General features: G+C 41.1%; 2 protein-coding genes across 5 annotated transcripts in view; one reads left to right on the top strand and one right to left on the bottom strand.

Annotated features, from left to right (window-relative positions):
- Nucleotides 1–8,052, top strand: part of LOC114447588 (equilibrative nucleoside transporter 1-like) — a 28,243-nt gene extending 20,191 nt beyond the window's left edge. For all 4 annotated transcript variants that reach the window (XM_028423966.1, XM_028423964.1, XM_028423965.1 and 1 more), the window contains exons 4-13: nt 583–755; nt 1,431–1,570; nt 2,110–2,244; nt 2,921–3,018; nt 3,287–3,368; nt 3,462–3,547; nt 3,652–3,760; nt 4,021–4,106; nt 5,314–5,513; nt 6,697–8,052. In XM_028423966.1, the coding sequence (XP_028279767.1) occupies nt 583–755; nt 1,431–1,570; nt 2,110–2,244; nt 2,921–3,018; nt 3,287–3,368; nt 3,462–3,547; nt 3,652–3,760; nt 4,021–4,106; nt 5,314–5,513; nt 6,697–6,808 (1,221 nt within the window). In that variant the 3' untranslated portion in view covers nt 6,809–8,052. The remainder of the gene's footprint in view (nt 1–582; nt 756–1,430; nt 1,571–2,109; nt 2,245–2,920; nt 3,019–3,286; nt 3,369–3,461; nt 3,548–3,651; nt 3,761–4,020; nt 4,107–5,313; nt 5,514–6,696) is intronic.
- A 398-nt stretch (nt 8,053–8,450) lies between these two features.
- Nucleotides 8,451–21,235, bottom strand: LOC114447135 (atlastin-2-like). The gene is made up of 14 exons (XM_028423224.1): nt 21,099–21,235; nt 17,628–17,797; nt 16,947–17,159; nt 15,404–15,541; nt 15,216–15,320; nt 15,064–15,114; nt 14,921–14,977; nt 14,471–14,563; nt 14,175–14,313; nt 13,965–14,092; nt 13,491–13,547; nt 13,336–13,407; nt 12,777–13,208; nt 8,451–10,352 (listed from the first exon to the last, which is right to left on the bottom strand). Exons 1-14 carry the CDS (start codon nt 21,169–21,171, stop codon nt 10,233–10,235), a joined length of 1,848 nt encoding a protein of 615 aa, XP_028279025.1. The 5' UTR covers nt 21,172–21,235; the 3' UTR covers nt 8,451–10,232.
- Between the last annotated feature and the right edge of the window lie 1,276 nt (nt 21,236–22,511).

Here is a 22,511-nt window from a genome sequence, read left to right as displayed (position 1 = left end):
ATATATACACAATGAGGATTGCTACTTGTATGAATCATGTACTTACTATGTGTTATTTTAGAAACCTCCTACTACTTTGTTTTGTGATATATACCCTATATTCACAGTAACCTGACCCTGACACCTTACACCTCAGTAATTACACATGCTGTTTACCTCCTGACAGTTTCTGCACAATTATTCATTCCCTGCTGAATTTTGCACAACAGCTAATGTAGCACACATGCACATTTATGTATATAGCTTTACTTTGCCTTACTTATTCATGCTTTATATTTTATCATAACATTTTTGCATGCTCTTCTCAAATTGCCTATTTCCTTAAAATTATAGTGTTTTTTAATATACCTGTAACATTTCATGGCATTCACTGTGGACAGCAAAGTAAAAATGTCACTGTGTGAAGACCATAAAGGTTTTCTGTCATGTGCAGTAGTATGATAAAAGTTTGTAGTGGTTCCAAATAGTCAAATATTTACATATAGGAGCATAATATAAGTGTTACGGTGCACAAACAGGTCTGCAAATTACAGCCATATGAAGATGTAATATTAATGTGCTTCCTTCTTCCCTCTGCTTCAGTACTTCACCAGCAGGCTGAAAGACCCCCCCACTGCCAATCAGACAGCTAACTTGACTGTGGAGGGTGGAGCCACTCGCAATGTGCTGGAGTCGAAGTTTAACAACGTGATGACACTTTGTGCCATGGTGCCGCTGCTCATCTTCACCTGCCTCAACTCCTTTATACACCAGAGGTACCGACCCTGATCAATGCACAGATAGCTGCCTTTGCTTTTTTTAAATAATGGGTGTAATTTGTACTTTTTGGCTGTTGCCACTCTTCTGCTCACCTTCTCGGCTCAGCTCATGCCACTGCAGGCCACATAAGTCTGTTATATGAGCATACATCTGTAAACCTCCAAGATGTTTGCTTTAATTAGAATTGGATTAACATAAATCTGGGGTGGACCTCGACCATGGCTGACTCTTCCCCTGCACAAACACACCCAGGAATGCTATTTATGTTCAAGTCTTTTCCCTCCTGTCATTTTCTTTTCCTCTCCCTGATTCTCTTCCAAACTTTGTCTCTGTTCTTTGTTCTCCTGCTGTCTCCGTCTTCTTCAGTGTTCTTTATTTCTGCTTTCTGTCTTGTTACTTGCCCCTTTTTTATCTCCAGATGACATAATAATGATCATGGTCATTGAGTGACCCAACACACTCTTATTTTTCACTAATATATTTTTTGTCCATCCCTGAGCAGCCGTGACCCAGTAATGGTTATAATCCGAAAATATTTGAAGGATGAGTCACAATCCTCTCTGCCATATTCCTTTATTTTATTGCTTTCAGATTTCGAAACCTTCACTCTTTATTCGGTGAGCACATTTTCTCTTATATAACGGCCTGCGTTTCATGTCTCTGTGCTCCAGGATCCCTCAGAAGCTGCGGATCTCAGGCAGTTTGGCGGTCATTCTGGTGGTCTTCCTGCTGACAGCAGTGCTTGTCAAAGTGGACATGGCCCCTTTGCCCTTCTTCACCCTCACTATGATCAAAATAGTTTGCATCAACTGTAAGTTCCTAATTTATAACATAATAGTGTCGGCATGAACCTTAAGCAATCACTGCACCAAAGTCACTAAACAAACAACACTAAAGGAATGCCATTACCTCATTTCCACATTGAGCACATGCAAATGATTATCCCCATGTGTCGTCTCCCTCTTTGATCATCTGTGTCCTCCATGTTGGGAAATTCACACACACACACACACACACACACACACTTACTAGTACCACACACTCTGTAGTCTGACTGTTTATTTACAATGAGTCACTGAGCAGCAGGGATAAGCTCACCCCCTCCTCATACCTAGTGGGTCGGCCCTGACCCCCAGGTTCTCATGTGGAACAGCACATCATGTTTGATTTGGAGGGCAGGACATGGTGATGGTGACGCTTTGATGTCTGAGTCGACACACTGTTGTTGTTGTTATGTGCTGTTTTGGGGGGTGAAATGTTCCTTTTCTTTTGTTAGTGTCTTGTTCTGTGTCACAGTGACTGTATAGCACCTATTAAATCTCCTCTCCTTGTTACCTGTGTCCTCGCCAGCATTCGGAGCCGTTCTTCAGGGCAGTCTGTTCGGGCTGGCAGGGATTCTCCCCGCCACCTACACCACTCCCATCATGAGTGGACAGGGGCTGGCCGGCACCTTTGCAGCATTCGCCATGATCTGCGCTCTGGCCAGTAGGTCTCGCACACAAACCACCGACACCTCTTCTGTTATAAAGTAGCAGAAACAGCATAGAAAATGCAACACCTTCCACAACAGCAGTTAATTTGGTGGACAGTAGTAATAGAATGTGCTACAAATAGGACTGTAAATAAAGTAATAAAGTGTTCAGTGATGAATTTTGCTTTAGTAAGTGATTAACCATGAATTCATCACTTCCTTGGACTGTACCGGTACTTACGTGGCTGATGGTGGTTGTGGAGGCTTTTGGCTGGAAAGCTTCAGCTAGCTGTGGTTGAAGGCTTTACCTGGTCCTCAATCTGTGTTAGTGAACACTAACATGGTATCTCAGAGGTGCCTGTGGGGGATTTGTTTTTAGATTTGGTTAATGTCATTTTGGTCACTGTGACCTCACAAAACACATTGTGTACACAAATCAGATCAAGAACTTCAAGCTAATTCTAAAGTCATTCCACATACACGTCTAACATGATAAATGATGGTATTTAACATCATAAAAGCCAAAGATCAGCTGTCACGCGAGGTCCTTTAAGGCTGTTACATACTCCCTGAGACCAGAGGAATTTGTTCTTCATCGCTCCAATGAGTAAATGTCTTGTTGACATGTACAGACATGGATATAACTGATAATAAAAATAACACTTACCTTGTCTGTGTCTTGTGTTTCAGGTGGATCAGAGTTGCAGGACAGTGCTTTTGGTTACTTCATCACAGCCTGTGTTGTCATCCTGCTGGCCATAATGTCCTACCTCACTCTGCCTAAGCTGGTGAGACCTCATCATCTCCAAACATCAGTTTTTAAAATGTTTTTTACCAGAAGGTTTCCGTTTTACATCAACTGTCAAACTGTGAATGTTATTTTTGAATAGTGCTCTGAGAACCTAGCAGTGTTTTGGAATCAGTGTTGTGTAAAGGGAAGTTGTTCAGTGCTGGAATGTGATAGAAAACACATCTGGCTGTAAGGAACATGTTGTCTCCTCTTATCTTTGCTCTGCTGGCTCGGAGAAATGGGCTCATTATGGTTACTGTCAACAGGAGTTCTTCCAGTACTACATAGAGACTAATGGAGCCAGACCATCTGCTGATGAGGAGAACAAGATGGACTTACTCAAAAAAGGTGCCTGCTATGCATTGTGTATGCATAGGAGTTAATAAAGGTCTCCGGGTGTCATTTGACTGTTTTCATGACAGAGAATTGTTTGTTTCTCAGAAAGTCCAGCAGAGAAGCGGCCAGTGGTGAATCTGATGGAGGATGAGACCAAGCCCAGTGTGTCTGTGTTTAACATCTTCAAACAGGTTAATATAATAACCTGTGTCAGATCTTATCCACTGTTCCAACTGTATGACAGCGGTCAGGCTGCCTGCACAGTATTGATAATGCCCCTCCTGTGCTCGATCAGATCTGGGTGACGGCTCTGTCGGTGTGCTTCATCTTCACCGTGACCATTGGAACTTTCCCTGCCGTGACCGTCGACGTCAAGTCCACAGTGGCAGATGGAGGCGCCTGGGGTGAGTCTTCTTCTGTACAAAGATACAGCAGATTGTGAGTTGACGTGTGAGGCGTCTGGCAGGAGAAAGACATTTTTTGGTGCATTGTGGGGAAAGGATGTGTACTATTTCCAAAATAGATGAAGCAGTGAGACAAATGAGGGGAGTCTGAACATAAACACACTTGAAGATTTAGATTGAAACCTTTGAACCCAGTGTTTTATTCAAACTCTACAGTCATGTTGCTGTTTACTGCAACTTGTTTGTTTTCCTCATTCCAGGGCTGTACTTCATCCCTGTGTCATGTTTCCTCCTCTTTAACCTGATGGACTGGGCCGGAAGGAGTCTGACAGCCGTCTGTATGTGGGTCAGTGACAACACTAAGACATCTTACCAAAAAGAACCATCATCATAAAGCTGAATGAAGATTTATTGTCTGTATCCACACACTTCCTGGTTGTTACATCTTTTTATCCAGTAAATACACATGCGTGCATTTAACAGCATTTGAGCTTATTTCACAATGTTCAAGTATGTAGTACTGTTCATAACCCATGCTTGAACTCTGCCTGATCACATCAACAAAACACTCTTGTCCATAAACATGTCTGCCTTATAGCCTCAGTTTACAATGACCACATCCAAATATTTAGTGCAATCTGCTCTTGTATTGTGGGCGCATGGTGTTGTGAACAACAGACGCGCTGTCTATTGAAAGCCTTTGGCAACACCAAGCGTTTACAACTGTGACTCCGCTTAGGTGCAGTGTTCAGATGTGTGTTTTAGGGAAAAGTGTGTGCGGATTCTGTGAAGGATTAGGGGTCAGAGACAAAGGTGAGGATTTACAAGGCTTTGTCCCTTCTGCCTTACATCAGGTCCCCTATTCTAGCAGATCATGACACCGATATTAAATATGAAAACCATAATGAACTGCTTTCTCTCATATTAGTTGATAAGGGAAGATGCTGCATTAGCTCACCAGCAGAACAAAATCAAATTACATTAATAATAAATCCAGCAATCCTACAGATTTCTCTTCCAGAGTCAGACATCAGCCCTCAGATTTAATTCAGTGTATCTGTGTTAGACACTTTAAGTCATACTGATGTTTGTTTTCCTTTTGTGTGATGAAAACAACTTTTTTTCTGGCTCATAAAAAAAAATCACATTCTTTAAAACTTTATCCAGAAAATAATAAATGACCACAGCAGCCCTGCAGTCCAGAGGAAGCAGTCTAATTAAATCAAGTCAAAAGTGCAGACACTTGAGTACAGGATGCTGACGGTCTGACCTGCAGTGGAATTCAGCTGCTTGGTGCAGATAACTGTAGTCAGCTGCTGCAGCACCATGTGAGTTTATTTAGCATCATTAGAGCACATTGATCAGGACGGTTTCCTCTCAGGTGCTTCAATGATCAATTAAATGTTCCTCCCTCTAAGTTACATAAGACTGTGAATCATGTCACATGTTGAGGAAAGAAAAGTTAGCATCATAAAAATAAAAACGGTGCCTTTGATCCGATGCCTTATCAGATGAATCATTGATTGTTGACATGTCTTTATTGCTCTGTCCAGCCGGGTAAAGACAGCATCTGGCTTCCTGTCCTGGTGGGCCTGCGGGTCATCTTCATTCCTCTCTTCATGCTGTGTAACGTCGAGCCTCGTTACTACCTCCCTGTGCTGTTTTCCCATGATGCCTGGTACATCATCTTCATGATCTTCTTCTCCTTCTCCAACGGATACCTGGCCAGCCTCTGCATGTGCTTCGGACCCAAGTAAGAACTGAAGGAGTCACGGGATGTCCACTCCTATGTCTGTGTTGTTAGTAGTGATGGGTTTTCGAGGCTTTGTTGAAGCTTCGACACCTGATTCATGAAAAAGGTTCATTACTCGAGGCTTCATTGACACAGTAGCTCGAGTAGGACATCTAGTGGTGAATAAAATGCATTGCGGTGTGTGTTATTGGTTCATGGATTGTTTGGGATTTGAATCTCCGTGCAGCCTCGTTCGACTACACTACCTGGTTGAATGGTTGACACAATAAAATACATTAAACTTTCAGTTTCACTGCACACAATTGTTACAAAGTTACATTTGAAGTGAATACATAATAATTAGGGCTAATCAAACATCATGATGAATCCGATTAAAATGTTTAACACAATTAAAGCATTTGCGGCGGAGAACGAAGTTGGATGGTGGTGTAGGGGAATCATCGTCGGTTTGGGTGCGAGAGTTTCCGAGTTCAAAACTTATGATACGCGAATCAGCAAGAGGTCCTCCACACACACACACATGCAAGAGAAATGTGATCAATAACTTTTCTTCTACTAAAATGTACACAATGACATATTTGCGATTAACTGAGTTTAATGCTATGAAATTTTTAGATATAAATGATAAAAAAATAAATGTGAATCGTTTGCATCTAAGTAATATATTTAACTCATATTTAAAGAATCTCAAGAGTTCGATTGCTTTGCAGCAATCAAACCGATAAAAGTATCAATGTAGCTAATATATTTCAATATCTAACTGATTGATCTATTACTATATATTGATATATAGTCATATCCCTGAACACACTCGATCCCACCAAGCGATTCACAACCCGATTCAATCACATGACTCGTATGCCGTTCGAAGCACTCAACTGCTTCAAACGTCACTGAAGTGGTTCAAACGTCACTAGCCACGTGACCGAAGCAAGCCTCGGCACAGTGGTTCGAAACAATTGCTTCATGAGCTACCGCGCATGTGTCGGAGCCTCGGGCGTCAGAAGACCATCCTTAGTTGTTAGGTGTGCTGCCATCATTATTAATGCATGTAGACTGGCAGAATTAGTCTAGCTTAGCATCACCACCATCAAAATGGTGACAATTGGTATATTATAAAATATTTAATCATTGTGTCCATTTTTTGTGTAGTAATGCTCAACCCTGTGTTGTCTCTGTACAGGAAGGTGGCGCAGCATGAGGCGGAGACGGCAGGGGCCATCATGGCCTTCTTCCTGTCCCTTGGGTTGGCGTTGGGTGCTGCAATGTCCTTTGCTTTCCGTGCCATGATTTAAAGTCTCCAGTAGAACAGTTAAACGTAGAGTAGATGACTCCCAACCGCGCCCTCCAACACCTTCCCTGATGCCAGAATGAGAGACAGAAGGCTAGAGAACCTCAGTCTTCCAGGTGTGTTACGGACTCATCCAGCAAACAAAAGCTGAAATATGTTACTGAATGTGTATTTTTCTCCAGAATCGGCAGCACAGTTCTCCTGATGTTTGGGGATATTTTGTATTAACTGTTAAAAAAAAACCAAATGCATTTAAAATGTGTTTGTAGGGGACGATGTGACCTAGCAGTGTTGCTAAGACGGCCTGTACTTGTAGTATCTGCAGTCTCATTCACAAGATTCTATTACATTTCTTTAGAACAGTCTCACTATTAGAATCATATTGAGGGTGTGAACCTACTGTCTGACCACATTTCTACAAAAAAGGCATTTAGTTGCTGCTGTTCAGCTCATCTGTACTCATAAAAGTAATTTGTCTGTGATCAACCGTTTTTTCTTACGGCATTTGCACATCAGACATTATGGTTGTATCTCTCTTGACTGTTGCAGCTTTTAACTCTGATCAAACCAAATACACAAACAACAACATGGGAAAATAATGAACTCTGAAGGGAAGTGTTGACCCACCAAACTGCTAACGAACCACTTCGCTCTCCGTCTCCCTACTGTCAGTGTCAGGTGATTCCTCCAATCAAATTAGTAAACTTACAACAGAATGGAGCAAACGGAGCAAAAATCCAAAAGATGAGGTTTTAATGATCTGGTAAATAGTCCTGCTAAATCTTACTGAATGTTTGTAGTTTTAGTTTAGATGAAACATCCTCTCTGACATTTTTACCGTTGCCATGTCTTCCAGATGAAACGTAAGATTCATCTACCATGTATTTTGAACGCAACATAAATATGCAAAGAAAAATGTGCAGCTGTCAGGAAAAGAAATCTCATGTGTGCCATTTCTCATTAATCATGTTCTCATGGAAGATGAGTTTTATACTAGACATAGTTTTAGTTCTCTCACTGGGCGATTAAGGGCCTGTCAGTGTTTCAATGTGTTTATTTGCATTTTGGTGGCCTTTTTTTTAAAGATACGTCTGCTTTAACTGTACACATTATTCATAAAGCAAGCTGTGTACATCCTGCTTGTGTATAAGCACAACGTTGGTCTGTTGTTCAGTACTGTGTTTGGGTAGATGGACATAGACTATTACCTGGAAGCCTTTGTGAGAAAATAAATGTGTATTTTTAAGATTCTGGCTCCCCCTGGTGGTCATTCTTGGAAAGGCAGTAATCATAATTGCCGTCTGGTTAATACATCTAAGTACTTTAAGTAAAATCCAACTTTAGTCAAAGTAAAAAATTATTACACTTACATCGCATTATAATTTTTATTATGAAATAACAAGCTGTCAAAAACATTTGTACTGTATCTAGGCTGTTTTTCTCCGTGCCATTTACTACACATCCTGCAATGCACACACGTATACGGTAACTAGAGTAAGGTCAAAACACACACACACAAATTACCTTGCTCTTGTTGCCATTGTTTGTTGTTACCTGGAAACAAATTTAGGAAAGTAAAAGTAATAAATCACTTCTCAAACACATCTCTATAAATATAATAGATCAACAACAAAAGGAGCCCAGAGTTGTGTTGATGATTTATTCTTAAGGTAAACATTTTATTCAAAAATAAATTACCAGAGATATCTTTAAAAGGCAGACAGACATCGTTTCCAACCCACTTGTCATAATCACAATATTTTTCCTGTTACTGTCCTAATGTTTCTGTTAATGTCTGTTCTCATGTAAACCTACAGCAGCAACCTAATATACCTTAACAAACCAGACTGGTAAATTAACCGTGAAGAGAGAGAAAAACGACTGATTCACTATATAAAACGTATACAAAGTTTATTTAAATATTTATTCCAACATACATGCCCGATCTGTGAACACAGACTGTACAGTACGAGACTGGGGAGAAATAATGTGGATGGAATCGATGCAGAAGAGCTCAGACTTGATGCAGCCGTGACCAGAATAAAAGGGCTCCTGGGAGATACAGCTCTAACAGAGAAACAAAACCAACTGCCACCACTTACAGGTACTGCTCTTATTTCTGCAAGTATAAAACAACAGATAATGGCTAGTTACCTTAGCTGCTAACCTACTATTGGGGTCAAGCAGATGAGATATAACTCTAGGTTAGCTTGCCTGGTGCTTAACAACACTTCCACAGAGCATGTCTGCATAACATGTGATCAATAAAGCTAATAGGAAGTCTTTACCACTGTTGGAGAGAGCCAAGCTAGCAATTTCCCTGATTTCAATCTATGTGCTAAGCTAACCAGTTGCTGTGTATAGCTTCAAATTAACCTGCAGATATGAGTTCTCCCACTCAGCAACACAGAAAGGTTTCACAAATAAGAACAGTGAAAATAGCAACAAGTGAATAAATGACTGAATGACTCACAGAATGTCCGAGCTGTAGCTCCCAGAGCGCTGATCAAACTTTCAGCAGGTCCTACAACAATAATCAGATATGCAAGAAGGCAGTGAAAATTGTTTGAAATATCTCTACAGCCAGGCTCTAAAAAGTCACCCCGAACACTATACAGGGTCTAACACTGGCAGGTCTGCTACCAGACACTGAAGGCCAGATTAAACACGTCAAGTTTCTAAAAGAAAAATCAGCTGAAACGCTTACTTTGCAGTAGGACAATCACACAATATCAAGAGGACAGAGACATACAGAGATTTCATCTAGAAGCAACCTGAGCCCAGAGTCTGATGATACACATATCACCCGGTTAACAGATATGTAGTGTGAAACACAAGGATTTTGACCATTCGAGTTTCCTGTCCAGCTCATCCTTTATGTTTACTGATTTTACCGGGCAGGACAATCAGGTTTCTCATTAGTCAGCATCTGTCACTCGCTGAAAGGAAAGTTAACCGATTGAACTGTCTAGCATGTAAGACAAAATGATCCAAAGCACTTCTGATTTGCATCCCATCATGATAACAGCCGCCCACAGCAGTGACAGTTTTCCCTGAATTACAGCTTAATCCTGAAGTGAGTAATTTGCTACCAGCAACAATGAGTGTGTGTCAGCTTACAGTATGCATTAAAAACACGATGGCACACCAGAGAAGATCCTTCAGGTTTTGGCAAAAGGCGATGCCATCATGTTCTCTGACCGGTCCTCTCATGAACATGCAGTATCTAATGTGAGGCACTGGGGGGCGACGAAGAGCAATGAGCCTACAGGTCCACAGCATACCGATAGGAGGGGGGGGGGGCAGCAAAGTGATGGACAAATAAAAACAGGGTCAGCTTTGGTGTTGGACTAGTTACTGAACACACTGAGCCAGTGGGCTGGAGGGAGGGAGGGAGGGTGAACATGATGATTTGAGGAGGAAGAGCATCAGTGAGTCTTTAACTTGGTGTGCTGTGAGCCTTGTTCTGTCAAGCTGGCTTTAATAGAGTTAACCACCGTCTGTCTGACGTTGTCCTCCATATAATGTTCACTTAGTGGCTTCAGAACCTGCAGGAGAAAGCAGAGTCAAGTTTTAGAAGAAATCATTTAAAATGTTTTTGAATGGAGACACAGGAACTGAAACAAAGGTTAGGACAGAAAAACCTCAAATAAAGGAACAAAAACAGAAAGTCGTCTCAAGTGTGGGGACCACACAAACACATCTCCAAACATCTCAAACACAAGATTCACAACTTAAAAACAAGTCACTCCACATTCAGAGTAAGAAAACTGTACACCGTTTGAATGGGTTCCATGTCCTCCAGATACCAAGACAGGCCTCCGTCATATGCATCATATGAAGATCAAGTACAGGATTACATCACCACTGGACTAAACATAAAAGAAGCCAGTGAACGGCAAAAGTTTCTGTTTCAGACGTCTGTAAATCCTTAAACTGGCCAGTATCTAGTTTGTCTTGTAATTGTTGTTGAGGGGTGACAAAGCTTTGAATCCCAGTGATGGGAGAGAAGGGAGGAGAGAGACGGGCCATGCCAGGCGGCTCCTGACGGGGTACAAAAGTGTGGAAAACACCTGAGAAGACAGCAGGAAGGAACAGGAGAGTTAAATGATGAGCAGCAACTCCACTGGAGCAAAAAAGGAGAAATATAAAAGTTTGGGACAAGAAAATGAGAAAGAACAAAAGGAAATCAGGCAAAGACGTCGGGAATGTTGAGCAGGGAGAGAAACACAGGGAGGAGGAAGAAGTAATACGAAGGCATGAAAGCTGCATCTGTAGTGAAGTTGTGAACTAGGGCTGAACGATTTTAAGAATAAATTGAATTAAATTGAATTTTTCTGGCAAATATTGCGATTTCGATTTCATCCACGATTTTTTTCAAATCAAGTTTTAGTGCACATGAGCATTTGCAAAGATCACAGAAACTTACATCATACCTAGGGGTGGGCGATTATATATCACGATTCTTTAATGATAAAATCACGATCATGATTTTCTGTGGTTTTTGTGTAAATGACTTCAGGTAGCCTACTCTGTCAATTCTCAAAAACTATCAGTAGATCTAAAAGTAAACTCTGATAACGTGCACTCAGTATTAGTTTTCAATAAACATCAAAATTGAAACAATTACAGAACAAAATAAAGTTTTATTTCAAATAGGTTAAAAAGAAGACTAATGTAGTTCTGTAAAGTATTATTCAACAGTCATTTAAACAGACTGAAGTGTGCCTCCTAAGGTTAAACAATAAATACAGTATTGAGACTTAAGTAACTCCTAAAGTTCAATGTGATTTAGGCCAAATGATCAAACTTTAATGGGAATCATATCTAAGGACAAACGGAGCTGCTGCTGTCAGCTCTGTCCATCGTTTACTAGAGTCCTCATATGGAGCCTCTTCATCAAATGCCTGCGTTATTGTTTTGGTGACGTCATTAGCTGCTGCCTCTGTCTGCATCTGATGTACACACAGCGGCCCTCCCACTGCACACACACACACACACAGGTGTAGAATGTTCAGAGAGGTGGGCGCGTACGTGCTCGTAGCATTATAATACATTTGCATACATGCGGCCCTTCCACGGCGACACACGTCGCGCACACACACAGACACAGGGTTAGAAGACGCGCCGCTGCTGCCGGCAGAAACAGTACCGAACATAAAGGTGGAGTTCGTTTTAGGGACCAGTTCCTCCGTTTTCTTTTCATTTTTCAGCCGTAGCATTTGACAAAACAAAGCCTGATTCAGTTAGGAGCAGTGCAAAAAAACGTGGCGATCTCAAAATCGCGTTGTCTGAGATCGCAATTTTTGGTCTAAAACGATAGATCGTTCAGCCCTATTGTGAACATTCATTAAAGTCCAAAAAAGAAACTTGGAACATCTGCACATCTGCAGTTTAACAACTGAGGAAGGAAAAAAGGGCAGAGCTGTGGAAGGTGAAGCTTGTTCTTTAAACATAATGAGATGGATGACGGAATGAAGGACCCAGGCATAAACATGAAGAGAATGGAGGTACAAAAAAGACAAAAAAAAGATGAGCAATACTGAGAAAAAATAATGTTTGGCTTAAATTAAAGCAATATCAAGTAAACTGTTTGTTCAAAATCCACACAAAAAACATACAGTACGAGATGATGTGAAACACACTAATATCAGCAACTTAAAGAATATTCTTGTCTAACGTGATGTGTCTTCAGACACAACTGTTTTCATCAATGCAGAGTGGTGGCTTTAAAGAGTGGCAGATCAACTTCAGTCTGAGAGCAAGTAGTGTTGATTGCTTGGCTTTTGTCAACACAAATGTCTGCTTCTTTAAATTGGGGTAAGAAAACCCAACATTTGCTGCAGATTATAAACGGATTATCAATATCTGCCTCATACCATACAATCCCAACAAACACCTAAAACATTTCCAGTACTGTCCTAACAACACTGTTAGAAACACAAACCAACACACACACACAGACTACCCACCTGTTCCCAAAGTATCTCAGCCAACTGATCTATCAACGTCCCCACCTCCCGAAACTCTCCAGAGTACTTGACGTATGCCCAGGCACAGAGCGTCATCAGCGCCATGCCCATTACCAGGTTAGCGAGCGCCGCTAAGCCGCTCAGACCGATGAAGCCTGTGACTCCTGACACCACATAGGTGACAAACATGACTGCGAAGAGAGTAGCGGGTGTGCGTGCTGCATAAAAGATGTTTTTGCCATCGTTGTGTTTGGAAAAGTTGGTGTAGGCCTCGTCAAGCTCTGTCTCCAGCTGGGTCTGGTAGCGCTGACAGAACTCCTCACCGCCCATTTTCTTCACAGAGCAAAAGTAACGCACGGAGTGCTCGCGGAACTCCATGTGGCATCGCTCCAGGTCGGCTGGGGCAATGTAGGGCTTGTCGCCGCCGCAAATCTATGGATGTGTAAACAAGTACATAAGACTGAGAGAATCACTATGGCTGTTTAATACCAGACCGGGAATACTTTCAGTGATCTCTGGACTTTAACCTTTTGCTTTGCTTTCATGATGGTGTTCTTACCTGCTCCATGTTCTTGCCGTACAGGTCTTTGGCTCCTGCCACAGCTGTCAAGTTGTTGGCTTCTGCAGTTGCCTGACAAACAAGAAGATTCAATAAAAGTAAAGATAACTTGACTCCTTGAGAAGAAGAAGGTGTGACCTCAGACTTGTGTTTACCTGCAGCATAGACTTGGGGTGTGGCAGTTCTTCACCTTGGTAGATCTTTATATATGCCTGGGAGAAGAAAAAACAGTGCAGATTAGAAAGTGTTTCCTGTAAAGGGTAATATTCTGGCAGTCTCACAGGGACAAGACATAAAGTTGGAGTGTCCTTAAAAATTTCTCTGAACTGTATGATGTTCGCTGCATGTTTGTTCCTCTCTCGCTCTCCTTCATCCTCTCTGTCCTGTCTACCTCGTCTCCTCCTCTACCTGGCCGGCTATCAGCAGGAAGGCGCTCCCTTATGAGCCTGGTCCTGCTCAAGGCTTCTTGCTGTTAAAAGGGAGTTTTTCCCTGCCACTGTTGCTCTTAAGGGGGTTCAGACTCTGGGTATCTGTAAAACGCCTTGAGGCAATTCTGATTGTAAAAAGTGCTAAATAAATAAAACTGATCTGGATTGAATTAAAACTACGTTAATAAACTCTTGCTATACCTTAAAGTACTCTAGAAGATCTCTGCAGGTGACCTTGTTGCCACCGATCTCCTTCTCTACCAGTCGCTCTGGAGCCAGGAGGAGAGGCACAAGTCTGGCCAACTCCCTTTTAAAATCACCATCAATGTCTGAAACATACAAACACACTAATGGCATTTCTGTAGCATGACATTTTAACCTGCATTACACTCATCTATGCTTCTTTCTCACCTTTCAGCCTGCCATCAAAGTATGGGTTGGTGGCCACCTTGAGGCCAGGATGTGGCAGCAGGAAACAGCCAATGTTGGAAAAGCAGGAGTGGATGTGCTTCCTCACATTCTGCAACTCTTCATGTTGGTTTTGTTTAACCTGTGTCAGCCAACAGCACAACAGATAAAAGTGTGTGGTTGTTGAGAGCCATCCAAGGAACAGTAACCATGTGACCTGCTGAATAAACATCCTCAAGCCTGTGTAAAAATATTAGGGCAGAAAGTAGTTTTCCAAAGATTTGAAAAGTGATACTCACCTGCAGTCTTCTCTCCAGGAAGGCATTTCCTCCTTTCAGTCCATAGTTGTGTTCATAAGGATAACTCCAGTCACGGATCAGGAACATTAGAGACTAAAATTCACAAGCATTATTCTATGATTCAACCCTTGAACAATAAGCAGTTCACTCCTGTCACATTTTTAGACACTGAGCTCATTTTGACGCCTCGTCAATGGAAGCAGCACAATTACGGTGTTAGAGAGAACACTTGTGCCGTATAAAACAAATTCTAAAGTATTTTATTACTAATTCATTTAGTATTTATCCTAAAGCACGAAATAGAATTCATTTGTATTTTTTCACCGTTTTTTTTTGTATTTGTTTCACACACTCTACAAACCAGTTTTTCTCACCACTCTGCTTCAAACTCTAGGCATTATTTCAACATGCTGTCATGACAGCCTATGAATCATTCTCTATCAATAGTACCTGGAAAGGTTTCTGGTAGATCTCCTCCATTGCTAGCCGCCCATATTCTGTGAAAAGCTACAGATGAGAGGAAAAAAACAGATTATTCTTGATATCAGACATGTAATGCTACTTTTACTGGGAGGAGAAGAAATGACACCAACCTGCAGGTGCTGCAGGTCATCCTCTTGTATATTCTGGGAGAGGTTGTACACCTGACAAACACAACATGAACTTTAATATTTTAAATAATAATTAATAATAAAATCAATAGAAAAGCGGAAGCACTGTATTGTTCAAATACTTGAACTGTCACCTGTACAGAACTGGTCATTGTGCTGAGGGCAAACACAGTAGCACAGTCCTTTATTGTAGACTGGCTGTCGAAGGCTCCCTGAGTATCAACAAGGAGTACAGCGACCTGTTGGGATGAGATGAAAAGAAAGCGTGTTGTGTTTGTGTTCACAATAAAATTTAGATTCAGTGTTTCTGAAGAATGTCTACCTTGCTGCCATCTGGCTTGTCCACCACAAACACCTCACTCCAGATCTGGATTCCTGTGGTCTCCCGCTCACAGCCACCTCTCCAGGTGAACCCTGTCAAGGGCTCGTCATCACCTCCTATCCATGAGTTGCTTTGTTGCTGAGGGGAGATGACGGAAAACAGAAAGGGAAGAGATGGAGATGACAATGAAATCAAGGACAGATGAGGAGTAAAGTGTAAAGGGCAAAAAGAGAGATTGTGGAGAGATAATGATGGAGGGGGGGGGGGTACAGGTAAATAAACCGGAGTCCAACAGCATTTAGTACAAGGACAGGTTCTTCTAGGAGAAGCAGTATAGAAAACCCAATCTGCGCTTTTACACTTTTATTACAAGAAAGGTTTGATATATGTGAGCCTATAGTGAGAAAGCTTTTAAACCAATGTCAAACCAGCATCCTGTCACCTGACTGAAAAGCAACTCCAAGCAATCATCATCAGATCTTCATAGTGATTACAGTGGAAGATTTGAACAGATCACTCGGCCAAATGACAAGAATACAAAGCTGAGAAACTGGGTCAGAAAAAAATTAAATACACACAAGGATTTTATGCATCTTACCACTACTGCAATTACACATTGTGTTACTGTGACTAAAAAGTTCAGTGATCTCTGTTCACCTTTTGTAGCGACAGGTGAGGAGAGTCACAGGCCATAAGTCGGAAATATTAAAAAAGCAAATACCTCATTTGCAAGTCAGAGTAGAGAGCAGCAGTGATTCCTGCATCTCTGCCCTGTGTCTATGATGTGATGACAGAGCACTAACAAATACCGACAAGCTGCTAATACTTCCCATAACAAACACACAGAGCAGCAAAAGTTGTATACACCTATTAATACTACTACTGGTAACATTAACTGTACTTGCATAAGTGTAAACCCGAGCAGCGGCTTGCACAATTTCCCATGATCATGCCTCCCTACAGCTGTGCCAAAGAATCGTAAATAACATTCCTGGATTTTTTTCTGGTGTGTGTGTTTTAAGAAGTATTTTCAGCTGGCTGCTTCTGTGCTTTTAGATGGTTGACAAACTTTTCAGACACAGTTGTGATGGACAAGAAAAATGTCTGTCTGCGTGCATGTAATGTGTCTTTTTGTGTAGCTCATAATTTAGACAAGGGCCCATAAATCTGTATACAAATTATATGTATTTAAATACAACTGTATAAAAACACAACAGGATGTCTAATTCTGAAAATGAGTTTTTGTAAAATTCCTTTCCCACAAAGATGACACCAGCTCATCCCCTTGGCTATGTAAGCACATCTTACCATCTTGGTTGAGCAAGTATCTCTATATGATACCTGGCTGTGTGTAGGCACAAGCTGTAAACTCATCCACCGTGTTACACAATATTAAGCCCGACAGAAATATGTATGTTTACTTAGCACATGTAAACAAACCTTCAGCCAAGGTTTACCAGAATAACAGTCTCTTTCAAATCAATCCCAACAGGGACATATGCAGCTCTAGTAACTGCAAAAATAATCTATTATTCCCCCTCACCTGATTATGCATGTAGCGCAGCATGAAGTCCAGCAGAAAGGACTTGCCCTTGCGAAAAGCCCCAGCCACAGACACCACTACCACGTTCAAGTCCTTCACATGATCCTGCAGCAGGATCTTCTCCAGCGCAGCAGCATCCAACTCGAAGCTGTGGTCGTCCTCGTTGGCCAGGACAATTTGGATGGGCCTGGCTACTTCTTCCTCTACTGCAGCCTGAAGACATGAGTTTGTAATCAATCAGGGTTTTTCTTCTGGCATTGGAAGAGGTTTAAGTGATTACACTGCTGATGTAGCAGGTTCCAGGAAGAAGACAATAAAATTACAGACCTGAGGTCAGCCAAAAAAAGCATTACATAAACACACTCTGGAGCCTGATGTAAAACAAAGACGAAAATATGATGACAGAACTACTGAGATTTTTGACCTGAGAATATACACCACAAATAAACTCCACCTGCCTACTGCCATGAGGGGCTGTATGTAGTCTGCAACAATGTTAAGGTTGGTGTTAAGTGTCAAAGGTAACGGCCATTCATTGATAGAAATAGTTTATTGTCACAGCTCGTGACAACCTTTTCTTTCAAAGCCAGGTCAAAAAAAAATCTTTATGTTTAGGTTAGCTGTGCTGTACATGTCTGTTGATAGAGCAGAATATAAAAGGAAACAAATTCATAACTTCACCTCTTCTGCCTGAACCTCTTCTTCTGGTGAGGGGGTAAGGCTGGCGTTTTTGCCCGAGCTGGAGGCCATGGTTGTGGGAAGCAGTTCATCCTCATCCAGGTCTTCAGGCCTGGCTAGGGGAGGTCTCTGCTTATGCCGAAAAATGGGGACATCTTCCACACCACTGAAGCCTTTAAATAACAGGACAAAGCAGGGGGGAAAAGATAAAGTTACACTAGTTACTTGTCTGTTTAAAAATGAAAAGGAAAAAGAATGTGTAGCAGGTTTATGTGTTAAGAGCAGGATTAAATGTCAAGAGTATGTTTACCTGAGAAACTGACAATTGTTGAAGAGAATGTAAAATGCCCTATATAGATCAAACTGAACAAGGGAATTTTTCCAGCATTCACTTCTGAACTAAATACTGTTATCCACTCGGGTATTTCCATCTAGGTCAAGTTTGAAAATAGCCCTACACTGGATATCACAAAGGGCCAAAGAAAGGGACACACGTAAAGTAAGTTAGCAGGGTAGCAGTAATTTTGCTTTAAAGTCTTTTCCTTAAGCTGAAGCCGACTGCCTCTTTCTTGTTGCAGTGAGTTAAAACAGACTTTTTTGATGGAAGTGTTAAAACTAATTCTTAAAGCCCAACATGATGTTTTACCCACATTTCCTGTTTTCCAGTGATGGCAGTAAGAATTATTTACTTCATTAATAGATGCAGAAATCACAGGAGCAGAATTATAAATGACACTCCCTTCTGTACATACCGAAACTGACGTTCCATGATCATGTAACCATCAGAGTCCATCAGACATATTCAACCACAGGTATAAAACCTCGCCCATTCAAATATTTAAGTCATTAGCCATTCACAGCAGTAGTATCTCTCAACCAGTATGATCCATCCCTTCTAATTTAGCTGCCATTCTGGATAAGTACACACCCTCCATCAAAGTCACTGTCACAGAAAGCCTTAACTGTGACCAAGACCAAGAAATGCTGTCAATCAACACAATAAGTTTTTAATTTTCTGTTTACTGTCCTAACAATCAACTAATTGGTTTAGGAGTAGGTTGATAATTATCAACATGATGATAATGAAAGTCATGAGTTGGTCCTTTTAAGGTTTTACTATATAGACTAACAAACCAAATGTTTTCTAATGTCAGTGTTTTAAAGTGTTCAAACAACTCAGTTTTGTAGCCGTTAACAACATTATCTCCAGCATTTGAGCACACAAATTAGACTTCTCATTACTTAAGTTGACCACCATAACCACAAAGCCGGAGTCCACAGTAAGTGATGACAACGTTCAACCATTAAGTAAACATGTCAGTATTTTTATTCAAGAATAATGTTTCTGTTCTCCAAAGGAGAGGATTTGTAGCATTTGATAATATTCACTGAACCTGGAGGTGGCACACACAGGGCAGCAGTAAGCACATGGTGGTTACAGTAATCTGCTCCGCACACAAATGAGCCCTGAACGTTTTCACAGTGCACAGCAGTGCTGGTTCCCATAATGTCCAGAGCAACACTCAGCAGAATGAAGTGGCACAGAGGGGACTCGCACAAAGACACTATTCTGCTGCAACTGCGACAAGTCTGAACAGCAGCAAAGTGTGAGTGAGATACACACAACACATTAAGAATGCAAGGAAGCTTCAGTAAGTCAGTAAACATTTTCACCGCTGATATTTTCATCTACACTTCATGATAAAGTAACTAATGCACTGTCCTGCTCCTCAGACAGCTAAGAATGAGGCCACAACTATAATTAGCTGCCTTAGTTCTTATCTTATGGAGGCACTGAGCAGATTTAACTGGGTGACATGTTTCCCTGCACATACACTCATACATAGAGCTATCAAGACATGTGTTCACATTGTATGTGGCACACACAATGCATCATGCGTGAACACAAGTGCATTCAGTCTTGCATCCTTTCCATCTATCTTTAACTATGCACAGCAAGAATAGCCTACATCTCAGACTGCATCCCAAATCAGCCCTCTCTTCCCCTGACTCCTGCACTATATCTGAGGCAGACTCTGATAACATGGTCCACTTAACCTAAGCAGCTGGCCAAATAGGGAAAATTTCTGAGTTTAAAGACGGAATATACATCTGGGTGACCAGTGGGTGTTGTTTATTCTAGGTCAAGATAAATTTACAAAGTTCATGGATGAAAGTAAGGAATCCACTGTATCCTATTAAGATGCAGGTACACTGACTTCCCTTGCACAGTAGCACCAAAAGACGACCTGACTCGGCCTGCCTGGATGCAAGTCTAAAGGAGGGTAAATGTTCAGTTGCAGCAAGTGGGCCAATTGGGAGCCTGTGAGGACAAAGTCCAGATTAAGAGTGGGCACAGACAGTGATTGTTGCCACAGAGTCAGCTGGGTCTGTATGAAAGTAGACATAAGGGTTATCCTGATAAGACTGTATCACAGCAATGTGCCATCTTTGTGCCACCACTTACGACAACAGAATGTAGCCAGTAGAACACGGATTTACATGATTAAAAAAAACTTTTTCAATCAAGTAAAGTTTTTATCTAGGATGAAGTCCAGCTAGCTAAATATCACAGTTGTTGCAGATCAATTTCTGTACCTAAACTACACTGTATTAAATCCAACTCTACTTTATTTATACAACATGTCATGACATGGTTAGCTATAGAGCACTAAGTTAGAAAACACAACATGCAAAGAAAATTAACCTCAACGCAAAATAAACGACCACATGTCAACACAATGTTCGTGACTGTGCTTTACATTGTGACTAATAACCACTTGTTTTTGCACAATACCATACACATATGTAAATTAACTTGCTAAAATTTGCCTTGCAATTGCGTGGGCAAGTCTGCTAGCAAACCGAACCGCTAATAATAGAGTATTTAAAAATATCCGAGTCGTTAGTGGGATGAGATTAGAGAAATGTTACGTGGTTTGTATAGAGTGAAACTCCGTTACAGAAAACTAGCTTTAAAGTTCATAGAGAGAATTTACAAGAGGGTTATTAGCAATAAAACTAAACTACGGACCAGCGGCCGGTGCTCCGCCGGCCAGGTGAAAGTGACGGGCGGACAAATGAGCCGACAGGTGTCGCGGTTGAATTTTGTATCCGGGTCAGAACTTCGCTTTAAAGAACAGGTTTTCAGTCCATGTTACCGAGAAGAAACACACTAAGAGAGTGAGAAAACAAAAACCGGCACAATGTTTCCCGCTGTTGGGTAGTTTTCACACAGTTTAGACCGTACTCACACTGTTCTTGTGAGCTACAGGAGGCACACTCTGACAGGGGTGCCACATTTGGCAGGACACCGCGGGGCTCCAACTGACAACAGAAGCGTCTGGCTAACGGAAAAGCGACTGAAAAGAGAAAAGCCTACAGAAGCGTAAACACTTTTAACCCCCTCTCAACTTTGCTCTACTTATCACTCTGGTCTCAAACAACCACACGCCAACATTAACAAGACTTTACCTTCGTCAACGACTCGGCTTTTGCAGTTGGGCTCGAAGTGATTTCTGCTCCTCAACCCGCTCACCTCCGCCATCTTGGACTACTGAAATCTAACGTGGCTGACGTCAGAGCAGCTTTTTTTCTGCTCTCGCTGTCCGCTGAAGTTTACGCAGCAGCTGGGTCAAGTACAGACACACAGATACATGTCTGCTGTTTGTTTATGTGCATTTCTGTTCATTTACACAAACATTGTTGTAAGTGTCTGCAGTGCCGTTACAAAAGTAGTTGACGTCATTTCTTTTCATAGGTTTACAGACTGAATTCAGAAGTCCTGCAAAAAACAGACAGGAAATAGTTTGTTTATTGTAAATGTGGGGATTCACATCAACCTGATGAGCGGTTTACAGAGAAAGACAACTAGAAAACTAACTTTACAGTGCGCTTAAAATGACAGATTACTGTTACTACAATTTGACATCTTCCTGGAGATTTCCTTTATCATAAAATGTTATGGTTTATCTTACTTTGTACCTGAAGGCAGGTCATTCATTAAAATCACAACACCAGTAGTACAAGCAGAAACAAAGATGATCACACAATCGGGTGTGATGGTGCATTAAAAACCTCCAAAACACCCTAATTAAATCAAAAATAGGCCTAATTAGAAACAGAAAGCTTTTGCTGCATGGAAAAGATTGACAGCAACAACTGTGAGTAAACAACGTGACTGTCATCGCATTCTGATGATGATCTGAAGCTCATTAGTTCCAAATAAAATACAGAAAATAGTAGAAATAAAACACAGAAACACAGAAATCTATGTTTTACAACATTTAGCACAAACCCTTATTTAAGTGATGAGTTAGATTAGTTAAAAGAGTATTATTAGTTCACATGGTTTGCTTTTTATAAGAAAGACACAGAGGTCCTCTACAGGTTGAACTTCATGTAAACTTAATTCCCGACCAGCCATCTATTAAGTTGATCGAAACGTAGCATTGTGACAATACGACATCACTCTTCACACAATTAAAAGAATCATTAACGTTAAAGTTAACAACTTTTAAAAACACTGTATGTAGCAACACATGCCTGAAACTGTGTGGATTACAGTTGTTTCCTGCTTTATTGTGTCTTGAACTGCTGTATTTTATATACATTTTATTTTATTTTGAATGATAGAGTCAGGAATTGTTGTAGCTGAAGCCAAATACGTAAGCAGCTGCATGTGAGAAGGGTTCATCTGAGGACATGATACTCACTCAGAGATAGTAGAGGTAGTTTTGAAGCTGCCATCTCATTTTACTGTTATAAACTCGTTAATCATGTTTTCTTTGTCTTCACATTATTCTATCCACTGATGTTATAATCACCACAACAATGTTTTCCATTCAGACAATGTTAGATAAGAAACCTGAAGGAAATTAGATCCAT

The sequence above is a fragment of the Parambassis ranga genome, chromosome 15 (assembly GCF_900634625.1).
Source record: "Parambassis ranga chromosome 15, fParRan2.1, whole genome shotgun sequence".
Lineage (NCBI taxonomy): Eukaryota > Metazoa > Chordata > Actinopteri > Ambassidae > Parambassis > Parambassis ranga.
This window is presented reverse-complemented; position numbering and strand designations above follow the sequence as displayed.

What these genes read in the sequence shown, in the direction of transcription:
- LOC114447135 (XM_028423224.1), bottom strand. Translation starts at nt 21,171, where the DNA reads ATGGCGGAGGTGAGCGGGTTGAGGAGCAGAAATCACTTCGAGCCCAAC. An exon ending in TGCGCTACATGCATAATCAG is followed by an intron (nt 15,542 to 16,946) that starts GTGAGGGGGAAT and finishes ATCTCCCCTCAG; the next exon opens with CAACAAAGCAACTCATGGAT. An exon ending in TCTACCAGAAACCTTTCCAG is followed by an intron (nt 14,564 to 14,920) that starts GTACTATTGATA and finishes TGTGAATTTTAG; the next exon opens with TCTCTAATGTTCCTGATCCG.